Raw genomic sequence first — 21839 nt, 5'->3', positions numbered from 1 at the left:
GCATATGTTTCTGTTTTGGCCTTAAAGTCGAATAAAAAAAGATGAATTTTAATATGTATTTGGGATAAATTATTAAATTACATTATTGACCTTATTTTTAACGGTAGATTAATAGAAATTTTAACGGAGGATTAATAATGACACTTAAATTAAAGTTGAGGATGTAACCTGGCAAAATTAAAAGGGTAGGACTAAATGTGGCAATGCCACAATAGTCGAGGACTAAAAATGGAATTTACTCTGAAGATTATTATCATTGAACTTTAAAATGTTATTTAAAGTTTAAATTTAATCAAATAATAATTAAACTTTAATCAAATAATAAATAATAAATAATAAATTTATTTTTTTAAATTTTTTTCGGTTCCAAATATTATGCAACTATGGGTTTCGATTCTTAATCGGAACCGAAACCGTCCATACAGTTCTAATTTCAGTTTGGTTTTAATAGTGCAAGGTTCAGTTCAAATCGAACGGTTCGACTTGAATCGTTGTGGTTCCTATGCCCACCCTATAACAATGAATATTTTATCTTGGAATTGTCCTAGGATAATTATATGGCAATTCAAGGCAAATTATGCTGTGCATCCGTATGCACCATGCATGGTGCATACGGATGCAAAAACGACGTCGTTTTAATAAAACGTGCGTCTTCTCTTTAAAAAAAAAATAAAAAAATCAGGTTCGATTTCCAACAACAATATATGAACTAAAATTCCATAATCGATGAACTATAATTCCATAATCGATGAACTATAATTCCATAATCTAATCTATGAACTAAAAATTCCAGAATGAATGAACTAAAATTCCATAATCTATAAACTAAAATTTCAGAATCGATGAACTACAATTCCATAATCGATGAACTATAATTCCATAATCAATGAACTATAATTCCATAATCTATGAACTAAAATTTCGGAATGAATGAACAATATAATGTTGTTGCTGGGAATCGAACCTGAATTTTTTTTAAAGGGGAGACGCGCGTTTTTTAATAAAACGACGTCGTTTTGGCATCCGTATGCACCATGCATGGTGCATACGGATGCACAGCATAACTATCCGCAATTCAAATCTTAGTGGATCTCATCCATTCAAATGCCAAGTGTAATTTTTTTATTGAGCCTTTTGTCGGGAAAAGTAAATTGGAGCCCATTAGAAGGAGGGTGGGTTTTGAGAGTTTATTCAATAGTTATGTTGTGCAACCGTGTGCACTATTACACGGTTGCAAAACGATGTTGTTTTGATTAAAAATGCACGTATTATTTAAAAAAAAAGAATTAATTTCAATTCCCCTCAACAGCATTCTGTTGTTCATTCATTGTGGATTTTTAGTTTATTCATTGTGGATATTTAGTTAATTCATTGTGGATATTTAGTTCATTGATTGTGGATATTTAGTTAATTCATTGTGGATATTTAGTTCATTGATTGTGGATATTTAGTTCATTCATTGTGGATATTTAGTTCATTCATTCTGAATTTTGTGTTATTCATTCACTGTGGATATATAGTTATAAATTTGTGGATATATAATTCAAACTATGCACAAAAAATGTTATTGCTGGGAATTGAACTTGATTTTTTTTTAAAAGTGGGACGCGCATTTTTAGTTAAAACGACGTCGTTTTTACAACCGTGTGCACCATACATGGTGCACACGGTTGCACAGCATAATTTGCGGAGTTTATTTGTTGTTGATAACAAAGGCCATAGAGGTGGGTTGGCTTGCATTTGGGAGGTCAGGCCCATTGGTTTCTATTCAAACTTTTTCAGATAAGCACATTTAGGAGTAATTGAGTCGAGTGGTTCGCGAGTTGCTTAGTCAAAGTTCGGCTCTAGTTTAATCAAAATAGAGCTCAAGCTCAAATATTCTAGGCTCGTGGCTCATCGAGCCATATATATATATATATATATATATATATATATATATATATATATATATATATATATATATATATATATATATAAATTGGATGAATCATATCAAATTTAGAATAAAAATGCGGTGATATTTTCGTAATTATCACCAACTTTACTAAACAACTTGAACACTAAAATTTGCAATTCTTAGACTTTTTTAAATTTGCACATTTAGTATTACACATTTTGCACATTGAGTATTAAAAAATTGCACTTGTAAAAATGCAAAAGTACATTACAGTTAAGGTTTCAATTTTAAAATTTATGACTGAGTTTTTTATTTTATTTGGTTTAGTGGTTAACTAATTACTACTTAAGGTCTAGCATTTATGATTTATATTTAAAATTTAACTTTTTCGTTGATTTTATAAAATTTACCAGGTTTGCATATTTAGTTATTAAAGATTAAAGATATTATATTTAAGTGTTTAAGTTTGCATAGTGAAATTGATGATAATTACGTAAATGACACCATGTTTTTTTTTTTTTTTAAATATGATCATATCGGTCTATTTTTTACAGATGTAAAATTAATATTGGTTCTCATTTCTTTCCTATGGTATTATTCTCATAGGATCCTGTGTGTGTGATTTTTTTTTGGACAAGTGTATGTAATGAGTTTTGAGTAGTGTCAAACAAGGGTCGGAATATACAGGACAATGTCCATTCAAATTTGGATGATTCTAAATATGTTTTGATTTAGATTTGGAAATTAGTAAATGGGCTGGTACTCTATCTATTGTTATCTCTAAAAACATAAAGTCGATGCAAGTAGGTTATATTGTAATATTTATGTTGTGTAATCGTGTTCATCATGCGTATGGTGAACATGGGATAGATTCATAATTTTTAAGTTGTAGATTTATAATTATTATGGATCTACAACATAGAAATTATGGATCTCCATAATTTCTATACTGTAGATTCATAATTTCTATATCGTACTGTAGATTCATAATTTATACAGACTATAGCATAAAAATTATGGATATACAGCATAAAAATTATGAATTTACCCATGCGTTCATTATGTGCATGGTGAACATGTTTTCACATCATAATTTTCGGTTATATTGAGATAAGTAAACGAAATGTGGGTAAAGAAATCCAAAAAAAAAAAAATAATAATAATAATAATAATAATAATAATAATAATAATAATAATAATAAAAAGAGATAGAATTAAATGTAGTCATAGTTGTTAGTATATAGATAGTAAGGATAATGATGATGATAGAAAAAACATGTAAAGATTCTGATGATGGAGTATGTGTAGTAACTAGTAAGGGAGGGTATATAAACAGGTGGATGGGTAGATAAGTGAAGTTAAAGTTTGTAAGTAATGATAATAGTGATTATAAATAAAGTTGTGTGTGGTTTGTATTTATAAAATTTTTATATATAATCTTTATCTTTATCTTTTCTTTATATATATAATAAAGTAGAATCTAATCACTAAATTTTTTCATTCAAAGTGTGAATGTATTTTGATAGGAACAAGATTAACAAGTATGAATGCATTAATTGTGTGGGTAGATGTATTTATACATATTTTTTTGAAGTTATTATGTGTATTTATATTTTATAAATTATATTTTATTATTATAGCTCTATCTCTATCTATATTTCTATATATATTAAAGTATAATGAAGTATGGAAAAAAACTTTATTGTGTTCAAATTTATTGGTAAAGTTTTATATTTAATATAATTTGTGTATATATTCATTTAAACCTCAATTATAACTAATTTGACTCCACATCTATAAAGAGGAGAAATTAGATATAAAATAAACATAGTTCTTACATAATTAATCTTTTTCAAATGAATAAGTTTTTTTGTGGAGATTTTTGACAAATATCTCATGTTATTTTATTTACAAGTTTTATTTAAATACGTTAGTTATATAATTAAAGTAGTTATTTTAAATTTAAATTCCTTTAAAAAAAATTTAAATTCAAATAATAATACAAGTAACAATAAACTTTAAAATCAACATAATTAAATTTTTAAATATTACATTATATAGTTATACTTAAATTTTTAATCAAACTAATTATAAGCTCAAAAACTCAAGTACGTTTTTTTTTATTTTATTTTTACAATCATTACTTTCTTTGCTAATTCAGAGGACGTCAAAAATGTAATTAGTAAATTTGTTAAATTAATAATAATTCGTGCATCTTAGGTGACAATTACTAGTAATAAAAGTATTTTTCAAACCCATTGTTTATAAAAGTTAAAAAAAAATGAAAAGATGATATATTTTTAAAATCAGTAAACTCAATTTGAAAATGTCATGTAATAAAAGAGAAAAATGTAATAATAAAAGAAAAGGTTTAATTTGTTTACAGCTATGGTCACGCCCCCACCCTCGTCTCTCTCAGTGGAGCTTTGACTTCCAGCAAACACCAATAATACTTCCACATCTCTTCATCTCTCTCACTACATATATATACAGGGATTCGCATATATTCATCTCTCTTTCTACATCAACTGTGTTTAGGACTCCGATCGCTTCTTTATTTGATATATTCATACTATTTTCTTGCCTTGAAAGGTTGAAGACTTGCGGACAAATCCAATTCTATCCCCCTCTGCTTCTTCTGCACTTCACTCTGATTCTTTCAAGTCAGTAGCTCTTCTTTCCCTCTCCTTTTCTCTCACTATATTTGTGTATGTATTTATATATGCACGTTTGTGTGTTTGTGTGTTTTTTCCCTCATTTTTAAGTTAGGGTTTTGATCTGCTAACTTTATTTGAATTGGGTTTGCTCTTTCCCCTTTGATTTGTTTAAAAGATGATTAGTCAAAGTGTGAATCCCTACTTTTCAGATCATTTCGATTTCTCATTTTGAACTTCCTGAGTTTAATTGGTTCTTTCTCGTAATAATAGTTTTTTAGATCATTTGTTCGTGTGCTCAAATCTTCCAGCTTTTCGAACAGGTGGCGAGAATTGTATGTTGGTTGTGATGTTATAGGAAATGTATGGAAATGTCGAGGCATGAACTGTAGACTTGAGAAATGGGGTGTGTTTTGGGTCGGGAAATCTCGTCCGGCATAGTATCTGAAGCAAAGGAAGAGAGGAGAGTTGAGAATTATGAGAAGAGGAGTAAAAATACAAGTGTTGAGTCCGCTGAGACTTTAGAGGTTTCAGGGGTAAGGAAGTTGGATGCAGTAAATGATTCTGCTGAAGCTAAAGATGGTGGCGGTGGGACTAGAAAGGAGGAAAAGATAGAAGGTGAGGGAAGATCAAAGGGTGATAGGAGGCGGTCTAAGCCAAATCCAAGATTGAGTAATCCCCCTAAGCACAAACATGGTGAACAGGTTGCTGCTGGATGGCCATCCTGGCTTTCAGCTCATGTTGGGGAAGCAATTGAGGGTTGGCTTCCTAGACGGGCTGACACTTTTGAGAAAATTGATAAGGTACACTGTGATTGGGCTTTCTAATGTGTATATGCCTAATTTATTGTTTCTTTACTTTTTACTTCATTAATATGCTTGATATTTTTTGTGTTCTTAGATTGGTCAAGGAACGTATAGTAATGTATATAAAGCAAGGGACACTATAACAGGGAAGATTGTTGCTTTAAAGAAAGTGCGGTTTGACAATTTGGAACCAGAGAGTGTGAGATTCATGGCAAGAGAAATAATCATTTTGCGACGTCTAGATCATCCCAATGTTATCAAATTGGAAGGTTTGGTTACTTCAAGAATGTCATGTAGTTTATACCTAGTATTTGAGTACATGGAACATGATTTGGCTGGACTTGCTGCAAGTCCAGATATCAAGTTTTCTGAAGCCCAGGTTAGAGAGATGATCTGTAATTCTGTATTTTTTTTGATATACAAGTCATTGTCTTGGTTATATTGCTAAAATTTAGGAAGTGGTGGTGTTACTTTAATGTAGCTTATTTCTTGCAGGTGAAATGTTATATGCATCAGCTTGTGTCTGGTCTTGAGCATTGTCATAATCGTCATGTGCTCCATCGTGACATTAAGGGGTCGAATCTTTTACTTGACAACTCAGGGATACTCAGAATAGCTGATTTTGGATTGGCTACTATTTTTGATCCTAACCATAAACACCCTATGACTAGTAGAGTGGTCACACTTTGGTATAGACCACCTGAGCTTCTTTTGGGTGCAACTGATTATGGTGTGGGTATTGATTTATGGAGTGCAGGATGCATTTTGGCAGAATTATTAGCCGGAAAGCCTATTATGCCTGGTCGTACAGAAGTAATGCTCCAACTTTATCCATATCTTCACAATCTTTTGTCATTTGGTGTTAATAATTTTACTTATGGTTTTCTTGCTCATCCATGTTGATCTAATTTATTTTCCTTTCTTCTTTGAGCCTTCTTTATTTTGCTTAAAGAGTTGACAGTAATTATTTTTTCTTACCTTAGCTCTTTCAATATGTTTTTGTTCCTCAAGTTGTTTAACTATTTGAGGTTGTAAATGAGTATTGCCTTTTTGGAATCCTAAAGTGCCCCCATTATTTTTTTGATAAATCATTCTTTAATCAACATTTACACCCTCATCTTCCTTTCTCTTTATTTTTTGATAAATCAGTAATTGTTAATTTAAGAATCTGCATAGATCTTTACATGTCCCAAAAGAGAAAAACAAGAAAAATAATAATAATAAAATAAAGAGATTAAAGTCCCTCCTTGAAAGGTACAACCATGTCATGGATTTCTTATTCTTGTGCACTATTATTAAACAATTGAAGCCTTGAAGGTTATATACGCTCTTGTTTTGGATTGTATTAAATAAATCTGCATAGGTACAAAGCATGTTGCAGTCTTCTATTTGAGGTTACTGACTTTGATATTTTCCATCATTAAGGTGGAGCAACTACACAAGATATATAAATTATGTGGTTCACCATCTGATGAATATTGGAAAAAGTCTAAGTTACCAAATGCAACATTATTCAAGCCACGAGAGCCATACAAGCGATGCATTAGAGAGACATTTAAAGATTTTCCACCATCATCACTGCCACTGATCGATACACTGCTTGCAATTGACCCAGCAGAACGCAGGACTGCAACCGATGCGTTACGAAGTGAGGTAAGTCCTTTTACATTATAAAGTTACTATTTGCTGCATTACCCTGCCCTCTGTAATGCTTTCCCTCCCTGTCAATCTGCACATGAATCTCCAACCTATCTCCTCCTAACCAACATTAGCCACTCTCAAGTTAGAGACATTTTTTAACTTCTAGTTTTACATAAATTCTAAAGTTTTTAGACCTTTCCTGCAAATTTCCATTTGGTCTTCTTTATACCACAAGGGGAAGGGAGAGGGTGGAGGGGGTGGCTCCCTGCCACCTGCTTTAACCAGCATACAATTGCTGATCACAGATTTATGTACTTGTCACTGTGTGTTTGAGTCCAAATTTCCATGGGTGTATGTTTTCTCATTCTAGTCTTTCGACAAAATGTTGTTAAACATATGGTATGCATCTATGCTCAAATAGAAGTATAGAACTATGGAAATCAAGATTTTTCATACATGATTCATGAAAGTATTCAAATGAACACACTCTCTATTTTCCAACATGATGAATTCTAGGACTAACAGTCTGCTTTCTGAATTAGTGATAATGGCTAAGTAATGTCAAAAATTTCTCGCTGTTATCATTAGTATATTATAACTTCTGATTCCACTATTTTATTTGCTAGTCATGCTTTTACCATTATGAACTCTAGAAGATATATCACTTTTAAGTCAGACTGCAAATCCCCTATTCAAGTTGCAGTTCCCTTGTATTTCTTAAAAGTTGTTCAGGTTCTACAGATTACTGAATTCCTATGTTGTGCAGTTCTTTACAACAGAACCTTATGCTTGCGATCCGTCTAGTCTACCAAAATACCCTCCAACCAAAGAGATGGATGCAAAACGGCGTGATGATGAGGCTCGGAGGTGAGGAGTATATATTTCTGCCATTCTGCAATAAAATTTTGAGCTAATGTGACAGTAGACATTAAGGTTTCTACTAAAGTTGCAGAATTGATTTTATATTAAAACCACTGATCCCTAGCTAAATCAATGAACACTAGCGCCTGTCGAACTTTTCAAATTGGTTAAAGTTTGTAAGATCTGAATGTTTTTTGTTGTTCATAAAAAATAGCACCATGTATCCATTTTAGTGCCTCTTTTCTTTCTAAGGTGCATATGTACTGGTAATGAATTACAGATATTGTCATGTTTGCATTTTCTGCTTGTGTAGGCTAAGGGCAGCTAATAAAGCCCAGGGTGATGGTACTAAAAGAACACGTCACCGCGACCGTGCTGTTCGTGCAATTCCTGCACCAGATGCCAATGCTGAACTTCAAGCTAATATTGATGTATGTCTTTCTTCTATTTTCAAGAATTCTCTACATTTGATGGATAATTGGATATACATATTCTACTTTCACAGGTTTTGCATTATATACATGTCACTCTGTATGTTTATTTACCTTTGTTATCCATTCTATTGATGGATAATTAGTTATACGTATTCTAATTTCTTTATTAATTTGATATACATAATTTGTTACTCCTTTTGGATTATAACCATGTTGCAACTCCACCAGTGTAGTCTTGTTGAGAGTTAAAATTAAAATTTTAAAATGTATGTCACTGTGACACTCTTCCAAGTCAAAGTCCACCTCAAATAAAATGGAGAAAGTAACAATAAATGTTAAATTTCATTTCAAGAGTACAAATATATGAATTAAAGGAAAGTTTTCTCAAGGAAAAACAGTAATTACTCACTAAGAGTAGCCTTCTGATAAATTCAACTGTGAAGCACATGAAATTTATGACAGAGCACTACTTTTATTCGGTGTTTGAGGCAAGAAAGGGGCTAAATTTTTGGCAGACATCACCTTAGCATAATATTGGAAGCTTAATGGTATTTTCAGAACTAACTACAACATGGTTAAAGGAATAATGGAGTACAATTATGGGATCAGAAGATAGGTGAGATGGAAAATGCTCTAAGTTAAGGGTTAAAGGAATAATGGAGTACAATTATGTAGAATACATTTGAAAAAGAAAAGAAAAAGGAGTTTAATTATGGGATAGAAGGATAGGTGAGGATGGAAAATGCTTTAAATTAAGGGGTGAAGTTTTCTGATTTTTGTCATAAAATTGGTAGGTGTCCATAATTCTATCCTCTCAAGCAAATGATATGTGGGATACATTTGGAAACCTTATATTCTTGTTAAACACCTTGATGATTACTTTTCTCCACCATTATAATTGGTTAGTGGTTGTCTGATTGAGTGCTTATGGACGTATTTGTGATCATTGTGACACTTTTTTTTTTTTTTTTTTATTTAGAGAAATACTTGTGCATATATTTCAGGTGGAAGGAGACATTAATATTTGTTTATAATGAAATTGAAACTGTTGAGTTGGTAGTAGAGAATGATGAGAGAGTATTTTACCAATTTGGTAAAAAAGTGCAAAAGATGATTGGAAATGGAACTGAATGGCTTTAGTTTTTTCATTCACTCCAAATTGGACCACAATAAAGTAATACAAATTGTTTTCTTGTAGAAAGAACCACCCCTACCCCCACCCCCTTTTCTCTCCCTCACTCTCACATTGTCACTCTTGTGTATACTGCCTGAATTGTGTTTATAAATTACTGTTGTTTGCAGCGGCGACGCCTCATCACCCATGCAAACGCAAAGAGCAAGAGTGAGAAGTTCCCGCCACCCCATCAGGATGGAGGACTTGGTGTTCCTTTGGGAGCTTCACATCACATCGATCCTTCCCTTGTCCCTCCAGATGTGCCTTTCAGTTCCACCTCGTTCACATATTCAAAGGAACCCGTCCAGAATTGGTCAGGTCCTCTAGTAGAGCCTGCCACAGCTGGTGGTGGAAGGCGGAAGAAGCATACTGCAACTGATATGCGGGATGGGAAAAAAGCATCTGCAGGGAAAAGAAGATAAAATAGTGATTGATACCGCATTTTAAGAGAAGAACTCAGCTTTGCCCCGGTGTTGTTGTTTCCTCGGCTTAATCATGAAAACGAGGCTGGCCACAGCAGTATAGCACCAAATGCCTTGAAAAACTCCTCAGGAAATCACCAAGGGCATTTATGATGGTTATTATGATTATGATTATTATTTAATTTTTGTTCCTTTCACAAGTTGGAGAAATCAATCAATTAAATCTGTTTGGAGTTGTCTGGTCAATTTGTTTGGGAGTCATGCCTGCTTCCATATTTGATGTTTCAATAGCGTTGAAAAATCATATCCTCCTTGTGTGCCTTCAGTTACTTTAAATGTTTAGTAAGTTTTGATCCCAACCACGCTTTACACCTTTACTCAACTCCCTTCTCTTTTATTTCAAGACAACCAACCTTCCTATCTTTTTCGAGTAATACTACACTTTACTGTCACTCTTTTTAAATTACGAAATATTTTATTTTATTTTCTTGTCTTGAACAGCAATAGATATAAAAATATAAATATATAAAAATAAAAGCAGAGGGGGTAGGAGTGGTTCTTTGATTGTTTTTTTTTTTTTTTTTTTTTTTTTTTTTTTTTTTTTTTTTTTTACTTCCAAGCATTTTTTTGTATCTTATGGTTCAGCAGGGGCCCTCAAAATTCGGCCAGACCATTAACTGCCAATTTTGTGTTGTTAAAATTTTAAGTGTTTTAACAATTATATATAATTTTTAAATTTCATTTTAAAAGAATTTGCTCTAGCATGTATTTAATATTTCAGAAGGAATGATATTTTACTCGATTTGGGAATAACACTAAAATATTGTTTGCACATTTTATAAGAAACTCTAAAATATGGAGTGGTCTATAGATTAACTAATTAATCTTTAAATTTAAATTTAATTTTTACTAAATTGATTTAATTTTATGATCAAATTTTGAACAAAGTTAATAGTTAATACCATTTACAATAAAATTAAAAGTAATTCGATGATCAAATTTTGAACAAAATTAATAGTCAGATTAGAAGTCAATAATAAAGATCAAAAGTCAAAGGATCATTTATGATCCAATTAAAAGTCGATATTGATATATGCCAATAGTCATTGTACTATTCCTGAAATCAACTCACAAGAATATAAAGTCATATCTGAGCAATAAACTTTTGAAAGTCAACGCATGCCATTCAACGGTGTACCACTATTCCAATGTTAATGTGTGCAAAAGGACTAGCAGGCCCTCACCTTAATCCATAAATATTTTTGGATGAAAGCATGTGGTAGAAAGGTAGATACAGCCACCTCCAAGGAAGCTTTGAAGGTTTGTTTCTAAACTTTTAAGGAGATCAATTTGATGACTTGAAGATTAATTTTACATTTTTACATAAATGTTAAAATGTCTGAACTTCTAGGAGATAAACCAAATGAAAGACATTTCATCAATTCAAAGGTTATGAAGAAAGGAAATAACCATAATAACTACCCCATGCAACTATCATTTCTAGGATAAGATATATGTGCAAATAACCAGGTGAAATGAAGAAAATGGTCAAAAATCATATTCACTCAATGCTTGCAAAGGAGGTCAATCATGGCCTTAGAGAGAGATGTGACCTAAATAAACTAAGTCAATATTGTAGTGGAAGTAGTTTTCAAAGGGGGAACAGACTTCGCTGCTAACAAATAATGTAACAACTAACATGTGTGCAATGGAATCCCAATTCACCTCAATGATTTTCCTTTCCCTATAAGTTCAATATGCAAGCTTGAAGAATCAAATATGATATGTTAAATGACCTCACAAATCTCTAAATATATACTCATGGAAGTGCTTCAATGAAAGCAAAAACTTCCATAAATATTCATGCAATCATTAAAGAACCCTTCTCTTACGGGGGATATTGCAACTTCAAACAAATTGAGCTTACTTGAAACTAATCTGTTCAGTGGTTTCTGTAGTAGCTTCAAAACATCGCACAAAAACAGGTAAAACAAAAGCCATAACAGCTATATTTTCAAAATTGTTTTAACAGATGACAAACATAAACAAGCTTAAAACAAGTTCTTTCGCAAACAGCTTGAAAAATATTTCGCTTGTGTACACCTCCCCTAGGGTTGAGTAAGGACCTGTTCAAGTGTTCAACACACATTATGGCTCTTGCTTAAGATTAAAACCCTGTACATATAAATAATTCAAGTTTTAGTTTAAACACATAGGCATCTTTATCTTCATAAACAAATCTGGGTTGAATTTGGGGTTATTCTATCACTAAATCATAGGAATATCCATCTTGTCTATATGGAAAGTTGGAAACAAAACAAACCATAAAAGAAAATGTTCGTTAAAGAAACAAGGTGGATCAAAGTAGTGGTTTCCTCAATCAGAGATAATAATTGATGGCTGGATCAGGATCTTAATATCCTCTCTACTCAGTCTTCATTGCTGGAATATATGAACATAGGGATTAAAGCCTTAAAAGGACTGAAATAAAATTATGTAAATGATACGGCAAGAAATCAAACGGAGACTAGTGGACTTCTATACCAGTACTGAGAATTTCAGTCATGGTGTGAGCAAAAATCAAGCTCACTTTCTGCATTCAAAAGATCAGTAATATGGTGAACCAATTACAAAGTAAAAGTGAAGAACATTAACAAGATTAAACTCACCGCTGAAGTAAACATTATGGTTCTTGAAAGCTATATTCAATCTACTAGAGTAAATGTTTGATCAAAGAATTGCTTACCACAAGGATATTAAGACAACTCCGAATCTTCTTCACACCCTTCTCACCCTCTTACCAGTGACCAAAAAACCTGCCTTGCATCATTAGGCCATCAGGTTAACTGAAATAAAAGCAATTGCAAATTAAAAAGTACTCATCTCACAATAGACCATATGAATGAAATTTCTTGGAAAGTCCAGCAGAACCTAATAATAGACAAGTTTCATGGGAGAAAACAGGTCAAACTGAAATTCTAAGTATATTTGTATATCAATCTGTTATGATTCAGAAAATTAGGAGATTGATTAAATGATTCTAAAATATCTTTACTATTTGAATTGATTTATTTCCTTTATAGATATTGAATAATAGTGGTAAGGAGCCTTAATGATTCTCCTTTCCGTTTTAGGTTTTATTTAGTCTTTGTAACTCCTATATAGAGGGGATTTTCATTCTAATAAAAGGCAAGCAAGAAGTTAATATAAAATTAGAGGTGGGAAAACTCTCAAAACATTGTAAGTATCTTATTCTCCCAATTAAAGTCAAGTTTTGCCCTTCAGCCCTCGTTCCTTTAATTCATCTCTCAACATAGGCAACCCTTAGACAACCTACAAATCTCCAATAACCCTAATCGCCCTGTGACACGTGTGTTCGCCCAAGTACATAACATTTTGGTTCTGTTGCCGAGAATCGACATGGTCACATGGGTGATTTTAAAAAGCTCCAAGATGATATGAGGGATCTCCAATCCTCCATGCAAAAACAGGAGCACCTGCCCATAACAGTAAATGTGTTGTTTGAAACAGTAGCGAACCTTACAAAGATGATGGACACGTTCCTTGCAACACAAAACACCCACCAAACCACTACCACAAGTCCACAAGAGCCCTTGCAGCTTCTTATGGAGGCCTGGACTCTCATGTGGCTTCATTGTTGTGAACTTTTTTTTGACAGGTTCACGCACTTCAATCAAGAAAAAGTCACCAATGCAGCCTATTATATGTTTGGTGTTGCTCAACTATGGTACAAAAAGCGTCTCCAAGATGGCCACCAATTTTCGTGGATGCAATTCAAAGAGGCTTGCACTCTCCACCTTGGTCCACCTCGTAGCATCAATCCCCTTGTTGAGCTTGCAAATCTCAAACAAAGCGGCCGAGATCTAGAGGATTTCGTAGATGATTCCCAAACACTTCTAGCCTGCAGTGTTGTAAAAATCAGCCTAGGCGACTAGGCGCCCCTATGCCAAGGGGATTTAAGCCTTAGGCCGCCTTTAGTCGGCTTGCTGACTAGGCGGCCTCGACGCCCAACTCAAGGCCAACTTGGCAAGTGTTTTTTTCTTAAATTGATTTGTTTCGCTCAAAACAACATCGTTTTGTGTGAAACAAACCAATTTCCAAAATCCCCCAAATTGCTAAATCCCTAAATGGCTAAAAAAAAACTGCCAACATCGCAAATCTCCCTCGCCCTCTCCACAGCCACTTGGTTGTTTTAACTTTTAAGACTTCAGAGTGTTTTTAGCACTTGCTTGAAAAGGTGCAAAATGGCTTGTACACTTGTTTTTTCTTAGTCGCCCGCCTAGGCACGACCTAGACGCTAGGTGCCCAACTAGCGCCTAGCGACTTCTAAAACACTGCTAGCCCGTGTCGATAATGCCCTCTATTCATAAGTGAATCACTTCACAACCGATTTGGATGAAATCCTTCGTATAGATGTTGAAGGAAGTAGACCCGCTTCTTTGGATGAGGCCATCAATGTAGCTCGGGAGTCGGGACTACACTAGCAAAACGCAGTTGCTTGGCAATTCAGCTCCACCATCACAACAACAATCTCCAATGGGCCAGTATCCATCTAGTAATGCTATTGTGGTACAACAACCATATTTAATCCCCCACTCATTAAGCATCTCTCACCGGAACAAAGGATGGAATAGAAGAAAATGGGCAAATGTTATAATTGTGATGACCCATGGGTAAAGGGCCATTGTTGCAAACAACTATACATACTTGGCTTTATTGACAAGGGGGAAGACGAGGCAATTGAACCAACGGCTTCAAATAAACCATTCCCCCTTTGTTTTCAAGCTTGAGGATAAGCTTGATGTCCTAGACGGGAGTGATGTTATGATTCAGAGAATCATGAGATTGATTCTAAAATATCTTTACTATTTGAAATTGATTTATTTCCTTTATCGATATCGAATAACTGTGGTAAGGAGCCTTAATGATTCACCTTCCTTTTTAGGTTTTATTTAGTCTTTGTAACCCTCCTATATAAAGGGGACAAATGGACAATGATAAGGCACTAGGTCAAAATACAAATGCAAATGGAAAGTAACCAATCAATCAAGCATCAAATTTGCAGGTCAATGGGATTGGAGCAGAAAATCAGGGGAAGACAAATCACATAATTTATGATATTTACTTAATTTATTCATTGTATTAGATTATAAATACAGAGCCTCCCCTAGTGTTGAGGCATTGAATATTGATTAGAAAATAATAGCTATTGTAGTTGGGCAAGAACCCATTCTTGTTGGATGATACTTTACAGCATCCATGTTTGCTCCTTTTCATTTTAATCCCATTAATTCTGTATTGCTTCTTCCTCATTTGCTCTTTACTCTTAACAGATTTTCATTCTAATAAAAGAGACAAGCAAGAAGTTAAGAACTTAAGATAAAATTAGAGGTGGAAAAACTCTCAAAATATTTCAAATATCTTGTTCTCCCAATTAAAGTCATGTTTTGCCTTTTCGCCCTCATTCCTTTAATTCATCTCTCAACATTGGCAACTAATCCTAATCACATTGTGACATGTGCGTTCATCCGAGTACATAACACAATCCAACAAGATGTGATAAACAAAAGAAACCACAATTTGCCTCTGAGTAATTTAAGGGAATAAGGGGAGATAATCAACTCAACAAAACACAGAAAAAGTCATCATGCAAAGTTGGATGACAAGTTAATCCTAAAGAGATCATTACCCGAAGCATGAATAAATTCTAAATTATGTGATCTATATAAAATTCCTACCTTGAAAATCCACAGCATCCAGGTCATAGCACAATAGCACATACATTGTGTTTTCTTCTCTCCCTTTAATGTAAACTAACTAAATGTGTAAATAAGGAGCAGCAACCAATAGAAGTCCACCAAAGGGAAATCTAATACATCAAAATAGGAATAATAGTTTAATTTTTGGAAATAAACAAATGACCAAATCAACAAATTTTAAAAAGTACCAAATTTTAACAGATCAAAAGAGAAGGATATAAATTCAATAAATTGCAATGCATAAGCATATGATGCTTTAGAACCTCCCTACTAAATATTGGTCATTTATGGAAAGTACCTTAAACAACCGAGTATCGTCCTGGCTGGGCTGAACCCGGAAGTGAGGTTGCTTGCATTGCTATGTCCTCCAAAACGCGTTTTAGCTCAGCTTTTGCCCTCTTGACAGATTGTTCTGTAGGACCCTCAATGAACAAGTATAATTTTCTTTCCCCTGGTCCAGGTACCTTTCCAGGTGGGATATAATAGCCCCTAGTAGTGATGGCAGCTCCAGTCCATTCTGAAATAGGACCTAGTGTCTCTTTGTGTGTCACCTTCCAACGAGCATTTTGGGGAAAATCATTTATTTCCAATTCTGCTTCATAATGCTCAGGCATGACCTCATTCTGAAGCCTAGCCAAGTTCTGCTGCAAATTCTTGGCAGCAAGAAATGCTGCTGCAGTAGCTGACATATCATTAGGGGCCATTAGCATTCCATTTCCTGGAAGAATATTGGCAAGAGGACCAGGTACTCCACCATGAGGTGGTAGCTGAGGAAATTGGCCTGAACCTGGAAGTTGAGCGACATTTGCTTTGGTAGCAGCAGCAAGAGCAGCTGCCTGAGCAAGGGCAGCCACCTGCTGAGAGACGTCAGCACCTGCTTTTCTTATTCCTTCATCTTCATCCTCTGAATCTGATTTGTCTTCCTCAAAACCATATTCTTTTGCTTGGGCTTTCTTTGCAGCTCTCCTCACTTCATCTTCCTCTTCGTTAAACTTAAAGCCACTACCTCCATAACCAGTTCCATGAGCTTGTTCAAGTCCCTGATTAACTTTTGCCATGAAACTATCAGCAATTGCTTTCAGGTCATCAGGAACAACTTGTTCAGACAGTTCCAAAGCTTTTACAAGATCAGGTGCATATCTTGCATCCTCCTCAGATATAAAAGTGATAGCACAGCCTTTTCTACCAGCTCGCCCAGTTCGTCCAACACGATGAACATAGTCCTCATAATGGTTTGGAACATCAAAGTTGATCACCAGCTCAAGTTCCTTTACATCTAAACCTCTAGCAGCAATACTGGTTGCAATCAACAAGTTACATACATTACTTTTAAAATCCATAATGGTGGACTCACGATCAGTCTGATCTTTTGCCCCGTGAAGTGAGAGGCAAGGATAACCATGCTTTAGCAATTCCTTAAATAAAGCATCACATTTCTCCTGTGTATGGACAAATATCAAAATTTTCCCCTTTTCATACCATTCTCCAAGTATTTCCAATAATCTAAGGAACCTTTCACTCTCTGGCCTCACCTCAACTAATTGGGCAATATCTTTGTTCACAACACTCCTTCCACCTACCTGAACTTCAACAGGTTTGTTCAACACTTTGCGTGCCAATGTCTCAACCTGGCGAGGAAAAGTGGCGGAAAACAGTACAGTTTGGCGGTCCGGACGTGTATTTTGAACAATTCTAGTGATCTGAGGTTCAAAGCCCATATCAAACATCCGATCAGCTTCATCCATAACCAAATAAGTGACTCTTCGCAGATTTGTAATTTTTCCTCCACTAGTACAAAGTATGTCAATCATCCTACCCGGAGTGCAAACAACAATCTCTGCTCCTCGTTTCAACTCGCTAATTTGTTGAGCAACACCTGAACCTCCATACACCGGCACACAACTAAGGCCCATAACCTTTGAAAACTTTCTTATATCACTATGTATTTGCTGCACAAGCTCTCTTGTAGGGGCCATTACAAGCCCAATAGGACCATCTCCAGGAACAAGTGGAGGCTGATCCTTAATATGTCTCAACATTGGCAACACAAAAGCTAGAGTTTTTCCAGAACCCGTCTTTGCAATACCAATACAATCTCGACCACTCATAATTATTGGCAAAGCCTGAGCCTGGATTGACATCGGCTTTTCATAATTCAGTTTCTTTATTGTGTCCAAAATCTTAGTGGACAATCCAGTCTGATGCCATGTTTTAACTGGCTTTGGAACATCCTTTCCGTGTATCTTCAACTCCAATTGCTTTCTGTAAGCAGCAACCTCTTCAGGAGTCATTCTTGAAATTTCCCTAACTTCAATATAAAAATTCTTTCGGAAAGAAGGATAATCAATTTTTGAGTGGTCAACTATGGATAGTTTCTCAGCCTTGGTCTTCTTCACCCGTTTCATAAATTCTTCATCGTCTTCATCCTCCAAAGGATCTTCATCATTTTCAACTTCACCATAATCTGAATCAGAATCTTCACCAGGTATGATTCTTCCCATAGCTTTTTTAACTCTTTTTTTAGGCTTCTCTTCATTGTAAATAACAGTATTATCTTTCAAACCAGACTTAATATCTTCAGAAGGAGCCTCAGCATTCTTAAGCTTCTCAACTTCAGGCAACACCATAGAATTCATGAATGCATCCAGTGGATCAATTTCATCATCATCCATAGAAGCATCATTACCACCATTCTGTGAAATTTTTAAATCAGGTACATCATTGGAACTTACAGAGCCAACTCCATCCACATCCAAAGGCTTAGCAAGTCCATCCACATCCACATCCATATCCATATCCATATCCATGCCTTGTTTTTCCTCAAGAGCAGCATCTTCATCATCAGATTCCCCTTCCAAAGTCCAAGTCTTGCCTGACTTGGGTTCATCAGTAATTGCTGCAACTCCAAGCTTTTCTCTCTCTGACTCCTCCTTCTTTCTTCTCAACTCCTGCCATTCCTGAACTCTCCTTCTTCGCTTCTCCATCTCTTCTTCCAGTTTCCTTTGTTCCTCAGCTTGTTCTTCTTCTAGATTCTTCTGTTTCTTTTCTGATGATTCTTCATCACTTCTTCTCAGTGGGCTACCATCTTCACTGTCATCTCTGAGCTTAATAGGTTTCTTGCTTCGCTCATGATCCCTGCTCTTGTGATCATTCTCTCTCTTTCGCCTCTTTCTTTCACGATCTCTTACATCAACATCATCATCATCATCATCACTGCTATAATCACGCCTGCGCTCTTTCTCACGACCCCTCTTCTCCCTACTCCTTTCCTTCTCCTCCTTATCTTTTTCCCTCCTATCTCTCTCTCTTCTCTCCCTTTCCTTATCCCTCTCCTTTTCTTTCTCTCTCTCCTTTTCTCTTTCACGTTCCCTCTCCTTCTCTTTCTCTCGGTCTCGATCCCTCTCCTTCTCTTTCTCTCTTTCGCGATCCTTCTCCTTCTCCTTCTCTTTCTCTCTCTCCCTCTCTCTGTCTTCCTTCTCCCTAGCACTCTCTCTGTCAGACCTATCCTTTTCTCTGTCTTTAGAGACCTTATCTCTGCTGCTCTTTTCCCTCTCTTTCTCTTTATGCCTATCCTTGTGTTTTTCCTTTTCCCTATCTCTATTTCTCTCCCTATACTTATCATCAGTACTCTTCTCCCTATCATGGCGGTCTTTCTTGTCACGGTAGTGTTCCCTGTCTCTTTCCCTGTGCCTCTCTCCATTCTTCTCCTTATCACGGTCTCGGTGCTCATCTCTGTCACGGTGGCTCCTCCTCCTTGGCTCTTCTACTTCCTTTTCAGAGTCCTCCCTCTTAGAAGACTTCTGCTTTGGTTCTTCCATACTAAATCAACAAGAGAAACCAACTGACAAAACCAAGTAACCCAAGTTTCACTACGAAACAACTGCAAAACCTGTCAGAAAAAAAGCAAGTACAATTAACTTGAATTCATTCTGTATGCATGTATGAAAGTGTATCTCAATCAGAATCTAGAAAAAAAAAAGTATACTACAGTGAGCAAAAACAAACGGGAGAGATCGTTAAATAGCTTTTTTCCCCGACAGGCGAACGTATTTGTACCTGTCTTACCGATCTGCAGAGCAAGCTTTTACACAAGAGCCTCAACCATTTACAAGCAACCTAAGAATTCAAACTTCACCAGAGAGTTTTTGCATTAAAAATAAAAAATAAAAATCAAAGCAGTAAAAGATTTATCACGCAAAGCAAGAGAAAAAAATAAGTGATACCGTGAACGGAGACAACGAAGCGGCTCGGCGAGGAGAAATTTGTGCTACTTGAAACCTTCCTGGCCTTCTCCAGAAGCTTTCCAATAAGAGATTCGTCGAGAGCTTAGGTGAATCTGAATTCTTCGCTCAATGAATTAGGGCTTAGCCAAGAGGCGTTTTACGGGAGTGAGAACCTCATGGGGCTGGGAGGAGAAAGATTTCTATTACTCATATTAATATACATTGAAACGGTGTCGTTTTATCCCGACAAAATTACACTTACCGTTTGTTTGGAAACCCGGAAAATGACGTTTGGAAAATGTTTTTTGAGTTTTCCGTGTTTGAATGCAACAGGAAAATCCAGTCAACGAAAAATATTTTCTGTTGGCTAGAGAAAATAAAGTCATTTTTGAGAAAAATGACTTCCGCCAAAATTGGGGGAAGTCATTTTCCGTCAAAAAGTTTAAACATATAATTCTACTTATTTTTCTAGAAAATAAATTAAAAACACCAAGTTTTTCAAAATGCAACCAACACTGGAAATGAAAATGTTTTCTGAAAAATGATTCATTTTCCAGAAAACATTTTTCAGAAGTCATTTTCATATTTTCCAAACAGACCCTTATTTAGTTACTAGTCGAGGGCACGCGCTTTGCGACACATTGTCCGAAACGTCATGCTCAACAATTAATTATTATGTTCTAATTTTTTATTTTTTATTTTTAAAACAAGTATGTTTTAATTTTTAAATAATAATATATATAATTTTTAATAATTTTTATGTGACAAAATAAATAAGAATACATAAATAAGTTATTTAGATACCAACATGATATATAAGAATTGAATTATGAACATGCGGGAGGACATTAGATTTGGTTTTGAGGGAGAGAATGGAGATGTTAGTTAGAATAATGCAATGATTTTCTTAAAAAAATGTTTTTTTTTTTTTTAAAAAAAGAATGGAGTGTTGGAATGATACAGAAAAAAGAAGACTAAGATTACATCAAAGGCAAAAAGGAAGAAGACAAAAAAAGTAATGGTAAAGTTGTTATTTTTAAAAAATTGAGGGCAATTAAAATGAAAAAAATAAATCAAAAATTAGATCAAAAAATTTCATCCGTTAAATTTGAAATCAATGGTCAGTAAAGGTGTCATTTTTGAGGGGTAAATGACAACTCCTAAATTTAAGTATAGGGGAGATTCAGCATTTTGGGGTAAGTATAAGGGAGATTTCCTCTCCAATTTCCTCCCCTTATTTCCTGGAAATCCAATATTTTTTATTCATCAGCTACTATATTTCATTTTCAAGTTTTAAAATTAATGAGATATTTCTCTTCAAAGAATAAAAATAAAAATTGATGAGATATTTAGTTTTGTCGAGGGGACTAAAACAAAAATTATTAGAAATTTAAATTTTATTGTTTGATCGATAATAATAGAATAATTAAAAAATTTAATTTTAGTATTTGATTTGTATAGGAATTGAAAAAGTACCCGTATAAAGATCAAAATGGTCATATAATAATAGTTTAACTATTATAATAAAATTAGTTTTTTACGCGTATTGCGCAATTGAAAAAATGTTCAATATTTTTTTTAAAATAAATACTTTAAAATATATCGATGCAAAATTATATGAGAATTGTTCATGCATAGATAATTGAATGTTGAATTTGCGTATTTAAATATGTAATTCTAAGTTTACAAATGTAAGATAATATAGTCAAGATTGATTATAATTGTCAATAAAATAATTGTATAGATATGGCTGAAACCAAAGACGAGACATAAGAGGGAGCAAATAAAAATTAGGGCATAAAATATTAAATATATACTAATATTGAAGAGTTAACAGTTGATTGCCAACAAGGACTTTGCGAGGTAGTTTCTCACTTCAATTTGTTGTGTGATTTGAATACTCTTTTGCCAATAAATTCGACAAGTAATTAATATGATTGACTTAAT

The 21839-nt window shown here is 34.3% G+C and overlaps 2 protein-coding genes across 14 annotated transcripts; one reads left to right on the top strand and one right to left on the bottom strand.

Annotated features, from left to right (window-relative positions):
• The first annotated feature begins 4297 nt into the window (after positions 1 to 4297).
• Positions 4298 to 10248, top strand: LOC109182095 (probable serine/threonine-protein kinase At1g54610). 3 transcript variants are annotated; one of them, XM_019332144.1, is made up of 8 exons: positions 4298 to 4560; positions 4910 to 5354; positions 5452 to 5736; positions 5853 to 6170; positions 6783 to 7010; positions 7765 to 7865; positions 8173 to 8290; positions 9596 to 10248. In XM_019332144.1, exons 2-8 carry the CDS (start codon positions 4953 to 4955, stop codon positions 9887 to 9889), a joined length of 1746 nt encoding a protein of 581 aa, XP_019187689.1. In that variant the 5' UTR covers positions 4298 to 4560; positions 4910 to 4952; the 3' UTR covers positions 9890 to 10248. The 3 variants fall into 3 exon arrangements, with proteins under 3 accessions (XP_019187689.1, XP_019187688.1, XP_019187687.1); XM_019332143.1 differs by having other exon boundaries at positions 4863 to 5354; XM_019332142.1 differs by having other exon boundaries at positions 4299 to 4560; positions 4875 to 5354.
• Positions 10249 to 11669: 1421 nt separating this feature from the next.
• On the bottom strand, positions 11670 to 20089 carry LOC109181869 (DEAD-box ATP-dependent RNA helicase 42). 11 transcript variants are annotated; one of them, XM_019331818.1, is made up of 5 exons: positions 19893 to 20089; positions 15968 to 19558; positions 15649 to 15779; positions 12636 to 12735; positions 11670 to 12064 (listed from the first exon to the last, which is right to left on the bottom strand). In XM_019331818.1, exon 2 carries the CDS (start codon positions 19485 to 19487, stop codon positions 15969 to 15971), a length of 3519 nt encoding a protein of 1172 aa, XP_019187363.1. In that variant the 5' UTR covers positions 19488 to 19558; positions 19893 to 20089; the 3' UTR covers positions 11670 to 12064; positions 12636 to 12735; positions 15649 to 15779; position 15968. The 11 variants fall into 11 exon arrangements, with proteins under 11 accessions (XP_019187363.1, XP_019187365.1, XP_019187366.1 ...); XM_019331820.1 differs by having other exon boundaries at positions 11670 to 12015; XM_019331815.1 differs by having other exon boundaries at positions 11696 to 12482.
• Positions 20090 to 21839: the final 1750 nt, after the last annotated feature.

This window comes from Ipomoea nil, unplaced genomic scaffold (genome assembly GCF_001879475.1).
Source record: "Ipomoea nil cultivar Tokyo-kokei standard unplaced genomic scaffold, Asagao_1.1 scaffold1043, whole genome shotgun sequence".
NCBI lineage: Eukaryota > Viridiplantae > Streptophyta > Magnoliopsida > Solanales > Convolvulaceae > Ipomoea > Ipomoea nil.
Note: the sequence above shows the minus strand (reverse complement) of the source record. Positions and strands in the feature narration are given on the sequence as shown.